This window comes from Heloderma suspectum, chromosome 4 (genome assembly GCF_057233095.1).
Source record: "Heloderma suspectum isolate Gila_16-S chromosome 4, 16-S_ref, whole genome shotgun sequence".
NCBI classification, from domain to species: Eukaryota; Metazoa; Chordata; class Lepidosauria; order Squamata; family Helodermatidae; genus Heloderma; species Heloderma suspectum.
Window position 1 is genome coordinate 145,950,269 of NC_139461.1, and position 15,262 is coordinate 145,965,530.

The 15,262-nt window shown below is 45.7% G+C and overlaps 1 protein-coding gene across 1 annotated transcript in view; it reads right to left on the minus strand.

Moving 5' to 3' along the window:
- Positions 1–15,262, minus strand: part of NRG2 (neuregulin 2) — a 209,885-nt gene that overhangs the window by 75,096 nt on the left and 119,527 nt on the right. Inside the window, exon 3 of the mRNA XM_084850839.1 lies at positions 4,042–4,160. Coding sequence (XP_084706965.1) covers positions 4,042–4,160 — 119 coding nt within the window. The remainder of the gene's footprint in view (positions 1–4,041; positions 4,161–15,262) is intronic.

Here is a 15,262-nt window from a genome sequence, read left to right on the forward strand (position 1 = left end):
GTGTGCTATCACACAGGATGGGAAAAGATGCCCAGGAGCCCTGGTGAGGGCTGAATCAGTCTACATCTGGTCCATGTCAACTTTGCATGCATTCAGTCCTAAGTGCATTCCATCCCATTTCTTCATTCGTCTGATTTTTTTTAAATGCACAAAACACATTTATTTTCATATGCAGTGATCCTTAACCATGGCCAAATCTACACAAAGACGGTTTTCGAAGCGATCCTATTTAAATACGGATTTTTGTGAAATCAGGTTAGCTCCTCCTGGAGCAAACGGTAGCCAGTAATGCAGTGTATACATTTTAAAAAATGCTTGCATGGGGCAAACGGCACCTGAAAACACCTTAGTTCAGTGTTGGGTGAGCGGATTCCCACGAGAAGAGCTGAATGTCAACTGTGTAGGTGTGGGGCAGCGAATCAGCGGAGGCTTGCTCCCTGCACCTCCCCTCCCCCATGCTCAGTGAGGTGCAATGGAAGACGAGTTACTTCCAAGTAGGGATGTCAGAGAATTCTGCCATGGATCTCAGTGAGGCCGAATGCCAGTGCATTCGGCCCCCTGAAATCTGTGGCGGAACGGCTTTTTTTTTTTTTTACAGAGACGTGATCGGCTACGTAAAGACTTATGTAGCCTATCAATTCCGGTTAAAACAACAACAACAACGGCATACGCAAATGGCGGCGGCTATGGCCGCCGCCATTTGCGTTCCTTATTTTTTGCCATCTTAGCCTACGTAAATATTTACGTAGACTATTACGGCGAATCAAAAAGGGACGCAAATAGCGCCCACTACGCTATTTGCGTTCCCTTTATTTTCGCCGTAATAGTCTACGTAAATATTTACGTAGGCTAAGACGGCAAAAAATAAGGAACGCAAATGGCAGCAGCCGTAGCTGCCGCCATTTGTGTACGCTGTTTTGTTTTTTGTTTTTTTACCCAGCAGCCACCGCAGCCAGAAATCTGGCTGCGGACGGCCCTGGCCTGGCCGGCTGCTCCGCGGAGCTGCCACGGAGCAGAGCTGGCCGTCAAGGATTCCGGGGGGGAGGACTAGATCGCCTCCCCCCCCATTGAGGATTCCGGGGGGAGGGACGGAACGCCCCCCCCCATGAACAGAATCCGCGAAAAGGTAAGTCACTTTCGTACATCCCTACTTCCAAGTAGGCATGTTTAGCAAACAGCTCTCCTCCCTGTCCAGCCCTTCTCTGTGGGATTAGAAGTCATTCGGGGGCCATCAGTTTTGAAAATCAGTAAGGCTCTGCATAACTACACACCGTCACTCATAAGGGCATACCTTCACACTTCCATAACAGCACAGTCTTGCAACAACAGGCTTGAGGCTTGCTCCCTGTCATTCCCCCCTGCCCCCCTTCACACAATTCAGTGAAGTGAAACTGGAGAGAGTTACTTCTGAGTAAGCATGTTTATCCCGCGCACACAGTTTCAAAGCAACAGGTCTGGCCCCCCGCCACCTCCCCACTCCTGTGCTCAAACAACAGGCAAAGGAATTCTCCCGGCCCCTCTGCTCCTGCACTCGGCAAAGTGCAATCGAAGGCAGCAAGTTACTTCCGGGTAGACATGTTTAGCCCTCTGCCCTCCCTATGCCTCTGCAACTTTCCCTTCTGCCAATCAGTGCCACTTCCACCAGCCTACACCGAAGCCAGCTGAAGTCACACGGACCTCCAAACCGCACTGAAGTGGTTGTGATAGGAAAATCTGTCACAAAATGAATTTGAAAGGAAAAAAACAGCTTTTGGGCAAGAAAAACTGTGCTAGGTACAGTGAGAGGTGTGCGTCATCTGCCACAATTGTTTTGGGCTCACAGTAGAACCAAAGTAAAAGCCCCACGTAGATACCCCCATCTCATTTCACATACATTTTTCCCTAATACACAGACATTTTTGTATGCAATGTTCCTCTCCCCTCAGTTTCCTCTGTTTTAAAACAGATTCAGGTTTCAGTTTAATTTAAAATAAAGATAAGTACTCTGCTGTTTAAGATAAGCATTTACACGGAAGCCGTGCTTCCCTCTATAACCAGAATTAAAGGCTACAAAATAAATCATCAGTGTACAGACCAGCCTGACTAGCTGCCAAGACAGAGAAGCCTTAAAATGAGTGCTGGGCAAAATTTTAGTGAGTTTTTATTTCTTGTGTCAAAAGGAGAGGTCAGGCACCCCCTATCATGCTAAGACTCAGCTCCAACTGAGAGCCCACCTCAATCCTGTTATCAGCTGCCATCGCTGAGCTCATCAGAGAGAGAGAGAGAGAGAAAGGAAGGAAGCAGCGGGCCCTCCATTGTGCTTGGATCCAGCTCCATGACCTGCTGAATTACTGCCTGTCACATGGATGCAGAGAGCTTTGGAGAAAAGAACGTCAAGATAGTCTAAGCCAGACCTGAAAGCGAGTGCTGTTCAAACTCCAAAATCTTTCCGCCACTAGAGGAACGTTTCATAGATGGGTGGATTGGGGTCTTGGACTGGAACTATTGCAAGAGGATGGTATTCTAAATCAACAGGAAGCACAATATGCCTGCTATACATGAAGTGAAATTAGCCTGCCACTTCTATGAAGCTAACTATCTTTTTGCAAGCCACCTTGAGAGGGCTTTGTCCTGAAAGGCAGTGTAAAAGAACTTTAATTTTTTTAAAAAAATGCATATTTGAGAGGGAAGAATGTTTCAATCGACAGCAAAGGAAATTGCACAAACATCAACAGTATTTCTTAGGTTTGACCCAGTCCTGGCCACCACTCTGTGTAAGCCCTCCCCACAGCCTATGTGACCAGAGGCAGAGCTGGCAGGGCTGTGGGCGCTCAAGAGCACTCAGCCTCAGGGTCAGCTCAGCTGACTCAGGAGCTTCCAGGAGCTTGGTCAGACATGTTTGGAGACGGTGCTTCTCTCCTGTTCCCAAGTCTCAGAAGCTCCAGGGAATGAGCAATTTACCCCTACAAATCAGCTTCTGGGTTATTTTGCACAACTACTTCTAATTTCTAATGTCCAGGACTTGGATAAAATGGGATGAAATTTCAAGGGGGCTCTCAAATGCCCCCCCAATTGTGTCACCCCACACACACACACACACACAATACAAAAGCAACATTGAAACTTACAGTGCAACCTTACACAGGTCTGCTGGGAAGTTAGCCCTATGAAGTTCAGCAGGGCTTACTCCCAAGAAGGTTTGTGTAGGATTGCTGCCTCAATAGAGCAATTTGGCTCTAAGGATGTACGAAAGTCACTTACCTTGAATGAAATTCGATTCGCGGTGGGGGGGAGGCACTCTGTCCCTTCCCCCGAAATTCTGGCGGGGGGGGGAGGCGCTCCATCCCTCCACCCCCGAATCCTGGCTGGCCAGGCCGCAAATGGTGGTGGCCGTAGCTGCCGCCGTTTGCGTCCCTGCAGTCAGCTGTGATAGGTCACGTAAATGTTTACGTAGCCTATCACGGCTGAGTAAAAAAACCAAAAAAACCCTGTGTGTACGCAAATGGTGGCGCCCATGGGCGCCGCCATTTGTGTTCCTTATTTTGGCACGTCTAGTCTACGTAAACATTTACGTAGGCTACGGCGAAAATAAGGGGAACACAAATAGCGTAGATGCTACGCTATTTGCGTTCCCCTTATTTTCGCCGTAGTCTACGTAAATGTTTACGTAGACTAGACGTGCCAAAATAAGGAATGCAAATGGCGGCGCCCATGGGCGCCGCCATTTGCGTACGCACGGTTTTTGTTTTTTTGTTTTTACTCAGCCGTGATAAGCTACGTAAATCTTTACGTAGCCTATCACGTTTTTTTTGTTTGTTTTTTTACTGGAAATGGCGGCGGCGGCAGCAGCCGGTCGGAAGACCGGCCGCCGCTGCCGCCGCACCACCACCAGAGCCGCCGCCGCCAGGAGGATCCACCCAAGGTAAGTCCCGTCCCGGGGGGGCGGGGGGGCAGACCGTTTCGCCACCCATTTCGGGGGGCCGAATGCGCTGGCATTTGGCCTTCCCGAGATTTGTGGCGAAATTCACTGACATCCCTATTTGGTTCTCATTTCTAACTCACCACTTCTCACGCTGAGACTGCCTTGGACGGTGTCCATGCCCAGCATATTCTCTGCTTCGCAGCTGTATTCCCCAGCATCTTCCATTTTCACTTTATTGAATTGCAGTCTGGAATTTTTTCTGTAATACAAAAAACAAACAAATAAAAGAGAGATAGAGGAAAAAGCACTTTAGTTGCAACCCATGCACTAGGAAAAACATTAAAAGGCATTTCAGATTCTGGGATCACGGCATTCCTTGTAACTTGGTTGTTGTGTGTTTTTGAATTGGATATGTTTTCAGAGACTGTGAACACAGTACTGAAACTGGAAAACTCCACAATACCAGCTTCTGGAGGACAGGAATTGTTCTAATTTCTGTTCGTTCCTTTGGGCCTTGATTTCTGCCTGACTATGCACCTCTCTCTGGCTCCTATGATCCTTGACTTTGGCCTGACCTGGACTATGTACTCAGCTCCAGCTTCCGGCCTTCCAGCTGACTGGCTGCAGTCCTGTCACAGCAGGGCCCTGATAGTAACATGATGTAATCTGGGTCTAAGTTATATAGCAATTGTTTCAACAGAGATCCTTGGAGGTCTCCACTGCTTATTTCCCTCTATTATGAATACTGTCAGTTTATTCCTGCCTGTTGCTTCTTGTTTTTTAACCTATCAGTGCAGGGCCTGTCCTCTTAATCCATGACTAGTAATGAACTTTTAGTGAAAAAAGTCACGTAAACATAGTGAAAGTCAAAGTATATCATCCTATGTAGAAATTTGGTTTCACTGCAAGAATTCTAAAATGCTGATGAGTCAAGAATTGCCTTTGCAGAAGCTATGCTGATTCTTGACAACAAGGCTTCTTCTTCTAAATGATTCACGCCTCTATCCTTAATAACACTTTATACCAATTTGCCTGGAACTAAAGCTTTCAGATAGCTTCTCTTTCATTTGTGCATAAAACAAATCTGGTGGGTTTTTTTTGCTGATTTGGCACCCTATCAAAACCCTTTGTTAATTTTCAAGGAATCGGCATTGTCCATGCAAGACCTAAAAGAAGAAGTCTGAAAATCTCATCTGAAAGAGCTGTGCAGGTGCAGTCTGTGCATGAACCGTAAGAGAAGCCAGAGGAAGGTGTGCATTTTTACCTAGTAATATACCCAGATCCCAGTGAATCCTAAAAGACGTTTGCTCAGCCTTTCAGGAGTAGTGCAGTCCTTGAACTAGACACAAAAGGCCCAGTTCAGCAATGTTCCCTGGCCCAGCTGAACTAGAGCTCAGCCACTCTGTGGAAGCCTTCTTTTTGTAGGATGAAGCTGGGCTTCTGACAGTGCCAGTGAAGACGGAGAGGTCTTTCCCAAGGTATATAAAAAGAGGCCAGCCAACCTCAGTCATTTGGGATGGGGAGCTTCCTGAGCTGGGTCCTTTTGGACTAGCTCAAGGATTGTGTAGCTCCCCAAAGATTGGGCAAGGAGTGTTTCTTTAGGGCTTCAGGATCAAAGCTGATGAATATTCCGCTCAGCCTTGCTAATTTCTTAATTAGCTCTAGAAGGTCATCAAATGCCACCCCTACTTAACATGACCCTTCAGATGCACTTCCCCAGAACCATGGTTCAGGTGAATTTCTTTGCACTGAGGCCAGCTTTTCTGTGAGCTTCCTGTCTTTCTTTAGCAACCTCTTTATACCTTTCTCATCGAAGCCACTGCTATCTGAATTCTTAGTTCTGATTTATCCTTCCTTGTAAAAGACAGCCAGGGGACATGCAGGAGATATGTTCCAGCGCAAAAGGAATGGTCTGCCTGACAAGGAATCTCCCTTCAACATGTGCATGGGTGCCCCTGTGGAAATAACAGGTGAACAAACATTCAGAAGAACAGGGGTGAGGGCAGGCCGAGACTTTTGTTCTGGGACAATGGCATTCAGGTGGAGCCACTCGCAGTTATTAATTACTCATACCCGCACCATGAACAGTCCCTTGCTGGTAAGCATGACTTGCAGAGACTCATCCAGGACACTCATAGAGGACATTCTGGCACCTCTCCTGGTACCAGGCAGACAGTAAAGGGAGCATTATAGCAATGAAGGGAATCCCACCCGTTCCATTCTTCTATTGATCTGGGGCTCATTGTGCCCTGCATTCTGCTCTGCCTACCTTCCAGTTTAACTTGGCGAATTATTAAAATTAATTTTGGAAGTGGTGGACGTTTGCCATAAGTTATCAGTTTATGCACTTTCCCCCTTAGATTAATGATGTGTTCTAGAAAAAATGTATACATTGGTTCGATCATACAGCAAAACACAACTTTGATGTGGTCACACAGTCATATAGTGCCAGCACCAGCACTGACCAGTGAAGCACCAGTGGCTCCCCACAACATATCACACCTTGCATCATTGAATAAGAGTTTCCATTGCTGCTGCTGTGTCTCTGCTAATAATAATTCTGAATGCAAAAGAGTGCTGCAGTAGACAAATTCCTGGAGGAGAAGGCTATCAATCGCTACTAGTCTTGATGGCTATGTGCTACCTCCAGTACCAGAGGCAGTTTGCCTACATACACCAGTTGCTGGGGAACATGGGCAGGAGGGTGCTGTTGCGCTCAGGCCCTGCTGGTGGGTCCCTGGTCAACAGCTGGTTGGCCACTGTGTGAATGGAATGCTGGACTAGATGAACCCTGGGCCTGATGCTCTTAGTATTCCCGCCACAACTCTATGCTTAGAACACAACTTTGCTGTGCTTACCATGGGGCACACCATGTAATGGAAGGTGGGGAACTGGCCCTGTGCCCCTCACCTCAATGGTCCACAAGTCATGGTGACTCAACAAGGTGGCTGCGAAAACCTCAGTTACCAGATTTCACTCCAACTCTGTGATGCTGGTGGCCTATGTCACAAGGAAGAGAACCCCTGGGGCAGTCATCATCAGGCACTGGCAAGCAACCCTAAGAATGTGTGGAGGTACAGAAATGTGGCAAGATAGGGGCACTGACCAGAGCAGATGGGATGAGGTGAGCAGGAAAAACGAGAACAGCCCGAGGCACAACCACTGCCCTGGCTGGGTCTCTCATGGAAATCAATGGGAAAACTAAAATGACCACTAAAAATAAATGAAAAATAAAACAAATGCAATTCAAACAAATGAAACTTTTTAAAAAGAAAACAAGTGGAGAAACAAATTATTATTATTTCCTTACACACCCCTACTAAGAGATGGCAGGGAGGACTCACAAAAAGGTGCCTCTCCGAGGTGAAAATGACACTTCTGAGCATGCAGTCAAGTGCAGATGAAAGTTGTCATGCTCCATGACAAATCTAAATATCGTATATTAGAAGAGTCCAAAAGAACTTCAGTAAATGTGTAAACTTTTCCTGATCACTCTGAAAATACAAGACCTGAGGCTGTATACAAATGTACCATAAGAACAGTAGTTGCAGAGCCTTACTCTGCCTTTGCAATGGTAATAATAGGCATACAGTACCTATCAGCAATATGAATGCTGATTCTGTCATCAGCCTTGACCTCCACCCATGCTTCAGGCAGGCTGTCTGCTTTAAACAATTCTATTTATTTATTTATTTATTTATTTAAAAATATGTATAAGCCACGTTTCAGAATAAGCCCTCTCAAGACACCATCCAACACTTAAAAACATAAAACATAGTAAAACAATAAAACTAACCATTAAACCCAGATTGCACCACATACAGATCAGCCCTAGTACAGTCCTCACCTCAACAATATTGAACAGATGGAAAACTTTTTAATCTCAGTAGGCTGAAAGCAAAAAGTAAGGTAATTACAACCTCTGTCATAGAACTTCAATATGCTGATGATAACGTAAACTGCACACACTCAGAGGAAGATCTCCAAACTATCCTAAACATCTTCACAGAAGCATATGAAAAGCTCAACCACTCGCTTAACATCAAAAAAACCAAAGTGCCTTACTAGCAAGGACAAACCAATCCCTCTGTAGCACCATCAATCCAGCTTAGCAGTGTGATGCTGGAAAATGTCAGTCACTTTTCTTATCTTGGCAGCCATCTCTCCACAAAAGCCAACACCGATGCCGAAATTCAGCATCGCCTGAGCTCTGCGAGTGTAGCATTCTCCCGAATGAAGCGTAGAGTGTTCGAGGATCGGGACATTTGCAGGGAGACCAAAATGCTTGTTTACAAAGCCATTGTTCTACCAACCTTACTGTACGCCTGTGAAACATGGACCATCTATAAACGCCACTCTCAACTTCTCAAAAGATTCCACCAACGCTGCCTCTGAAAAATTCTGCAAATTACTTGGGAAGACAGATGAACTAATGTCAGCATACTGGAAGAAGCAAAGACCACCAGCGTTGAAACAATGATTCTCCAACATCAACTTCGCTGGACCGGCCATGTTGTTCGAATGCCTGATTATCGTCTTCCAAAGCAGCTACTTTATTCCCAACTCATGAATGGAAAATGGAACACTGGTGGACAGCAAAAGAGATTTAAAGATGTTCTCAAAGCTAATCTAAAAAAATGTAACATAAGCATTGAGAACTGGGAAGCTCTAACCCACGAGTGTTCCAACTGGAGGTCAGCCTATATTAAAGGCGCTATGGACTTTAAAGAAGCACGAGTACAGGGCGAAAGGGAGAAACGAGCTCAGCGGAAGGCACATCAAGCAAACCCTCATCGTGACCTCCTTCCACCTGGAAACTTATGTCCTCACTGTGGGAGGCTGTGTAGATCCAGAATCAGCCTTCACAGCCACCTGCAGACCCACTGCTAAGACTCTACCTCTGGAAGGCAATCTTACTCGGTCACGAGTGATCGCCATGATGATGAGTAGAGTCCTAACTCAGTAACAGGCCAAGGTAAACAGGTGAATCTTTAGGGCCTACTTGAAGGCCTGTAATGATAGAGCCTGGCACACATCAAGTAGAACAAAGTTCTACAACTGGGGGCCCACTACCAAGAAGGCCCTGTCCCTCATGCCCATCAGCTTAATTGCTCTTACAGGCAGGCACACAAATAGGATCTTCGGTACAGATCTCAGAGTATGGGCAGGTTGGTAAGGGTGAAAGCATTCCTTCAGGTAATCTGGACCCAAACCATTTAGGGCTTTAAAGTCTAATACAAGCACTTTAAATTGGTCTGGAAATGCACTAGTGATCAATGAAACTGGTACACTAGAGGTGTCCCATCATCCAACCACTATGCACAGGGGTGGGGAACGTGCAGCCCTCCAGGTGTTGTTGGACTGCAACTCCTATCACCTCTAGCCAGCATGGCAGCTGATGAAGGCTGATGGGCTAATGTTCTTGTTCACTTCTCCTGAGTCAAAGAGGGTGTTTTATTTAATGCTGAATGAGCCCACAATAAAGCAACATAACCATATAATCACAGTTCCAGTGTTCAAATGACTTTTCCAACTGTCACCTTTCCCTCCTACTCAGCCCCCAGACCATTCCATTCCAACCACCACAGCAGGGCTGACAACAGAACACACCATTCCACAGCTCTCCCTCTGAAATGGGAGTCCAACAACCTCTGGAGGGCCATACGTTCCCCACCTCTGATCTAGCATCTCCCAGTACTTGAGCAGCTGCATTTTGCACCAGTTAAAGTTTCCAAACTAGCTTTAAAGGCAGCCCCACACAGAGTGCCTTACAGTAATCCAGTCTGGTCTGGATGTCACTACAACATCGAAAACTGAAGCAAGGTCTGTCTTCTCCAGATAGGATCACTGTTGGCATACCACCCTATGCTGATAAAATGCATTCCTGGGCACCAGTTAGCGTTGCAGGAGAACTCCCAAACTCCTTATTTGGTCCCACAGGGGGAGTGCAACCCCCTCAAGGGCCTGCTGCAAACCTCCATCCAGGGTAGTTGGTACCCCCACCCACAGAACCTCTGTCTTGTCTGGATCAAGCAGCTTGCTCCTCCTCATCCATCCCAAAACCGCCTCCAGACACCAGTTCAAGAGTTCCACTCTGGGATGAGTAGATGGGAATGAAAGGCAGAGCTGAGTGTGTCACTTGCATGCTGGTGACACCTCAGCCCAAGCACAGTTTGCATAATTATTCTATTAAACATTTATTCATAACTTTAAAAAACCAACAGTTCTAAAATGGCTTTGGGAGGGCAGGAGGGGGGAATTGATTTCTGTTGCTTAAGGATCAGCTCATCAGTAGGGCTGTGCAACGCTTTGGTTCCAGATTGGAATCTGGAACCAAAGCGGGGTGATTCGGACTGAATCGATCCTGATCCAAATCAGATCTGGATCGGTCTAAAGCGGGTCAGATCAATCCAAATAGCTTCTGATTGCTTCAGACCGATCCAGATGATTCTGAAAGCTAGACAGCCTGTCTGGGAAATGTAACATTTTGCTTAAGATTAAGGAGGGGGAGAGGAGGAGTTGGGAGGGGGGACTGGAGCCTTGGCAAGTACCACCTCTGGGTGCCAATAAGGCTGAATGTTTAACCCAGCAGTCTCCAAGCACAGTGGGGGAGGAGGACTTGTATGGAACAGGAGATTCTGCTTTCGTTTCCCAGTGTGGTAGAAGGAGGAGAGTTCTTTATTCTTGGATTGTGCTAGTGCAGCAGTTCCCAGTACTTACCCAGCCCTTCTCAATTCCATTGCTTAGTCTTTCCTTCCCCTCTAAGCCCTTCTTCTAGATTCTTTAAAACTATGTATGTGTGTGTGTGTGTGTGTGTGTATATATATATATATATGTATGTGTGTGTGTGTGTGTATATATATATATATATATATAAATGTTCTCTTCAAGTTGTTAGGCTTTAGTTTGTTTCCTTGCTTTGTTTACTGCTTGTTCTTTGCCCCCCCCCCCAATTACTATCCCTTCCCTTCCCATTTTTCAACTCTTCATCTATATTCTTATTAAAAAAACCAAAGAACAAAATACAAAACACACACACCCTTTTCTCTTCTGTTAGGCTTTAGATAGTTAGGGTTAATGTTATTTCCCTTCCCCCCTCACCCGTAGCTTGTATTTTCTTTCTATATCTGCTTTTCTTTGGGTCGTGTGTGTGTGTGTGTGTGCGTGTGTGTGCTGGAGCCGCCGCCGCCTGGAAGATCCGCCCCAGGTAAGACTTGTCCCTGGGGGATCCGCGGGGGGGGGGGGGGCTGGCAGGCCGTTCCGCCACAGATTTCAGGGGCCCAAATGCACTGGCAATCGGCCTCACCGAGATCCGTGGCAGAATTCTCTGCCATCCCTAGCTGGAACAACTCCTCTGTAAGGAAAGGCTTCAATGTTTGGGCTATTTAATTTAGAAAAAAAGGCAAATAAGGGGGAGGTTTATACAATTATATAGAGTAGAGAAGGTGGAGCACTGCAATAAAAAAGCTCCACTGAGTTCAGTGTGACTTACTCCCAAGTAATGTGTACTGCAGCCAAAAGGAGGTTTAAGTTTTTTCTTCACTTAATGAGAAGAGCCTCTGGTCATCCAGTGAAGCTGAATAGTGGCAGATTCAGGACAGACAAAAGGAAAGTACTAGGGGAGAGGGGTTATTTTGCACTTCAAAAAACCCTACACCAGAGATTAGGGATGTTGTTGTTGTTCAGTCGTTCAGTCCAGTCATGTCCAACTCTTCGTGACCCCATGGACCATAGCACGCCAGGCCTTCCTGTCCTGCGCTCTCTCCCGGAGTGTGCTCAAGTCCATATTCATTGCATCGGTGATGCTATCTAGCCATCTCATCCTCTGCCATCCCCTTCTCCTTTTGCCTTCAATCTTTCCCAGCATCAGGGTCTTTTCCAGTGACTTTTCTCTTCACATTAGGTGGCCAAAATATTTGAGCTTCAGCTTCAGTATCTGTCCTTCCAATGAGCACTCAGGGTTGATTTCCTTTAGGATGGACTGATTTGACCTCCTTGCAGTCCAGGGGACTCGTAAGAGTCTTCTCCAGCACCACAGTTCAAAAGCATCGATTCTTCGGCGCTCAGCCTTCCTTAAGAGTCCAGCTGTCACAGCCATACATTACTACTGGGAAAACCATAGCTTTGATTATACGAACCTTTGTCAGCAAGGTGATGTCTCTGCTTCTTACTATGCTGTCTAGGTGTGCCATAGCTTTCCTCCCAAGGAGCAAGCATCTTTTAATTTCATGGCCACAGTCATCATCTGCGGTGATCTTGGAGCCCAAGAAAATAAAATCTGTCACTGCCTCCATTTCTTCCCCTTCTATATGCCAGGAAGTGATGGGGCCAGATGCCATGATCTTCGTTTTTTTAATGCTGAGTTTCAAACCAGCTTTTGCACTCTCCACTTTCACCCTCAACAAGAGGCTCTTTAGATCCTCTTCGCTTTCTGCCATTAGGGTGGTATCGTCTGCGTATCTGAGGTTGTTGATAATTCTCCCAGCAATCTTAATTCCGACCTGTGATTCATCCAACCCGGCATTTCTCATGATGTACTCTGCATATAAATTAAATAAGCAGGGCGACAATATGCAGCCTTGTCGTACTCCTTTCCCAATTTTGAACCAATCGGTTGTTCCATGTCCGGTTCTTACTGTTGCTTCTTAACCCTCGTACAGGCTTCTCAGGAGACAGGTAAGGTGGTCTGGTACTCCCATCTCTTTCAGAATTTGCCACAGTTTGTTGTGATCCACACAATCAAAGGCTATAGCGTAGTCAATGAAGCAGAAATAGACATTTTTCTGGAATTCTCTTTAGGAATTTGGGATAGTGACCTCCTAATTGCCACCTTCTGATTAGGATCTCTAATCCCCTGTGTGGCTTGACAGTTGTTGTTTTTTTACCTTTTGTTTTAGTTGTATGCATGGCTAGCACAAAAGCCACTGAGCCTAATTGTCTGAAATTTGGCAGGCTCAGTCATCTCTATAGGGACTTCCAGGTCCCCAAATTCCATGCACTTATGTGGAAGCACAAAATATTATAGCTCTTTGCTTTGACAGATTTTCTTGAAAAAAGCCATTTTTACACGTGACTAGCACAAAAGCCACTGGACCTAACTGCTTTAAGTTAGGCAGGTTCAATCACCTCTATAGGTGCTACCCGATCTCCAAATTTCATGTATTTATCACAAAAACTAAGAAGGCTATGGCTGTTTCTGTTTTCCAATGCAAGTCAGTGTGAAAATGTGAAATCCAAATAATTCAGATTTCTGAATCTGGCTTCAGATCCAGAGTCCAAAGTGGGTTGGATCAGGGCCGAATCATTCTGAAGTGGATCAGGGCCGAATCCAAAGCTCTGAATCAGCCTCTAAAGCGGATTGAGGGGTCCGTGAATAACCCTGCTAATCAGCACTATGCAAGCGAACTCCTGATACAAACTTGCAAAACCAATTTTCTCTGAGCTCAACCCAGATAGAAGAAAGAACTGGCACAGGCCGTGGTGAAGCTGTACATGCAGAATGGCCGCGCCACTCAAGTAATGTTTCATTCATCCACAGCCTGAGGGTAGAATGCATTTTCATGCATCCACATTTCTTTCACCGTCACAGATAAAATCATCTGAACATAAGCTAGACAGTTCTGAGGTGCTGGTTCTACGAAGTCAGCCAGTTCTGTTTTGTAATTCTTCTTTCACTCTTCAAGGGGGTCTGGGTTTGGAATATGCGTTGCTGCAAGCATATATTTACCAGGCAAGGCTGGTTAAAAACTGGGAAGACTCACTGAATGAGGTCAGAGTTCTAATACCCCGATAACAACAAGGGGTGGGAAGCTTTCTCACAGCCCATTTTGAGACACAGTGGGGCTGACAGGACCCAGGGCACCAAGGAGATATGCTGACAAAAGTGTACAAAATCTTTAGATAACAATTAGTATGGATAAAAGGGAGTTCTGTTTCAATTGCCATGAGCTTTGCAGTGCAGGGAGGGGGACTCACAGTGAATCCAGGTAACTCAAGTTTGGTGAGTTCCAGTAATGATTCCTCTCTCAGTCTCAACCCACGCTCTATGATTAAAGGTATGCTAATACTCAATGGTGGAGGAATGGTTCTCTTTGGGTATTATTGCTAAAATCTCTTGCCATCTCATTCACATTTTATTTAGGTGGAGGTAAATTGAGCAGAAAGAAATGTTTTCCTTCCAAGTTCTGTTTCCTTTCTGAGAGAAACAGACTTGCCCCTACCTGTTGCTAATTAGCGACAGAAGAACATGCAGTTTGCAAGTTAGAGGAGTTTCCCCCTCTACTCCAGCAAACATTCATTGAAAAGGACAACTCCCCTGCCCGGTGGCGCCAGCAGGCTGTGCAAGCAGTTTGGGGGAAAATAAATTGATGGGAAAGTGGATGATTTGACATACAGGTAATTGCTACTTTCTGCAGCTCAGCCTACTCAGTTTCATTATGACCCATCATCACTAGGGGTGCGGGGATCATTTGGCTTGGGAAATGGGAAATAGAGACAGCTATTTAATAAGAACAGCACTTGGGCCTTAATTGACATGTAACATTCACAGGAATCACCCAGCCTTAAAATGTGGTATCACTGTTTATAGTTTATAACGCAAGAAATTCAGATAAGCCTTTGAAACAGGCATTGGCCATGGTGGGGGTGGTTATTATTATTCCTGGTTAATCTGCTCTAGTTAGTATATAATTTTGGATAAAAACTGTGTTGTATTTCAAGAAACCAAAAAGGCTTCCGTGCCAGTCTAACGTAAGCCCCATTCATTTCAACAGGTCTACTCTAAGTAGGACTAACACTGGATACAACCCAAGGATTGTTTGCAGAACTAACAATAATATAGTACACCTACCAAGGATGACAGAAATTATACAGCAGGAGGAGATAGCTACATTGGCTATCCAGCATGATGGGATAATCCTGTTAAAACAGATCCCCTGAATGATCTCTGAATATAGTGGAACCTGACCTGGCCATTCGAGCTCTACCTTCATGGGTTCCAATATTACGTACAGGAGCTGGGAAGCACCACAGAGCACAAGAGGTGGGCAGCAAAGTCTTGTTGATATGGACATAAGAAGAGCTCGGCTGGACCAGTTCAACATCCCATTTGCAGTGGTGGCCAGGAAGAGATGACAGCAGAGAATACCGCACAGATTGCCAGAAGAAAGGCTGACACCAAAGATAGATGGCTAAATCATCAACTATAGACATATTATATGAAATGACAGCACAGAGGAACTACTGGACATAGGGCAATGTTCTATTTAAGACTACTACTACATTGTGCCAATGTAAGCAACCTCTAGCACAACTCCAGTGGCATTTGCTGATGCGATGGGTTTTCCCAGAAAACCTGTTGCA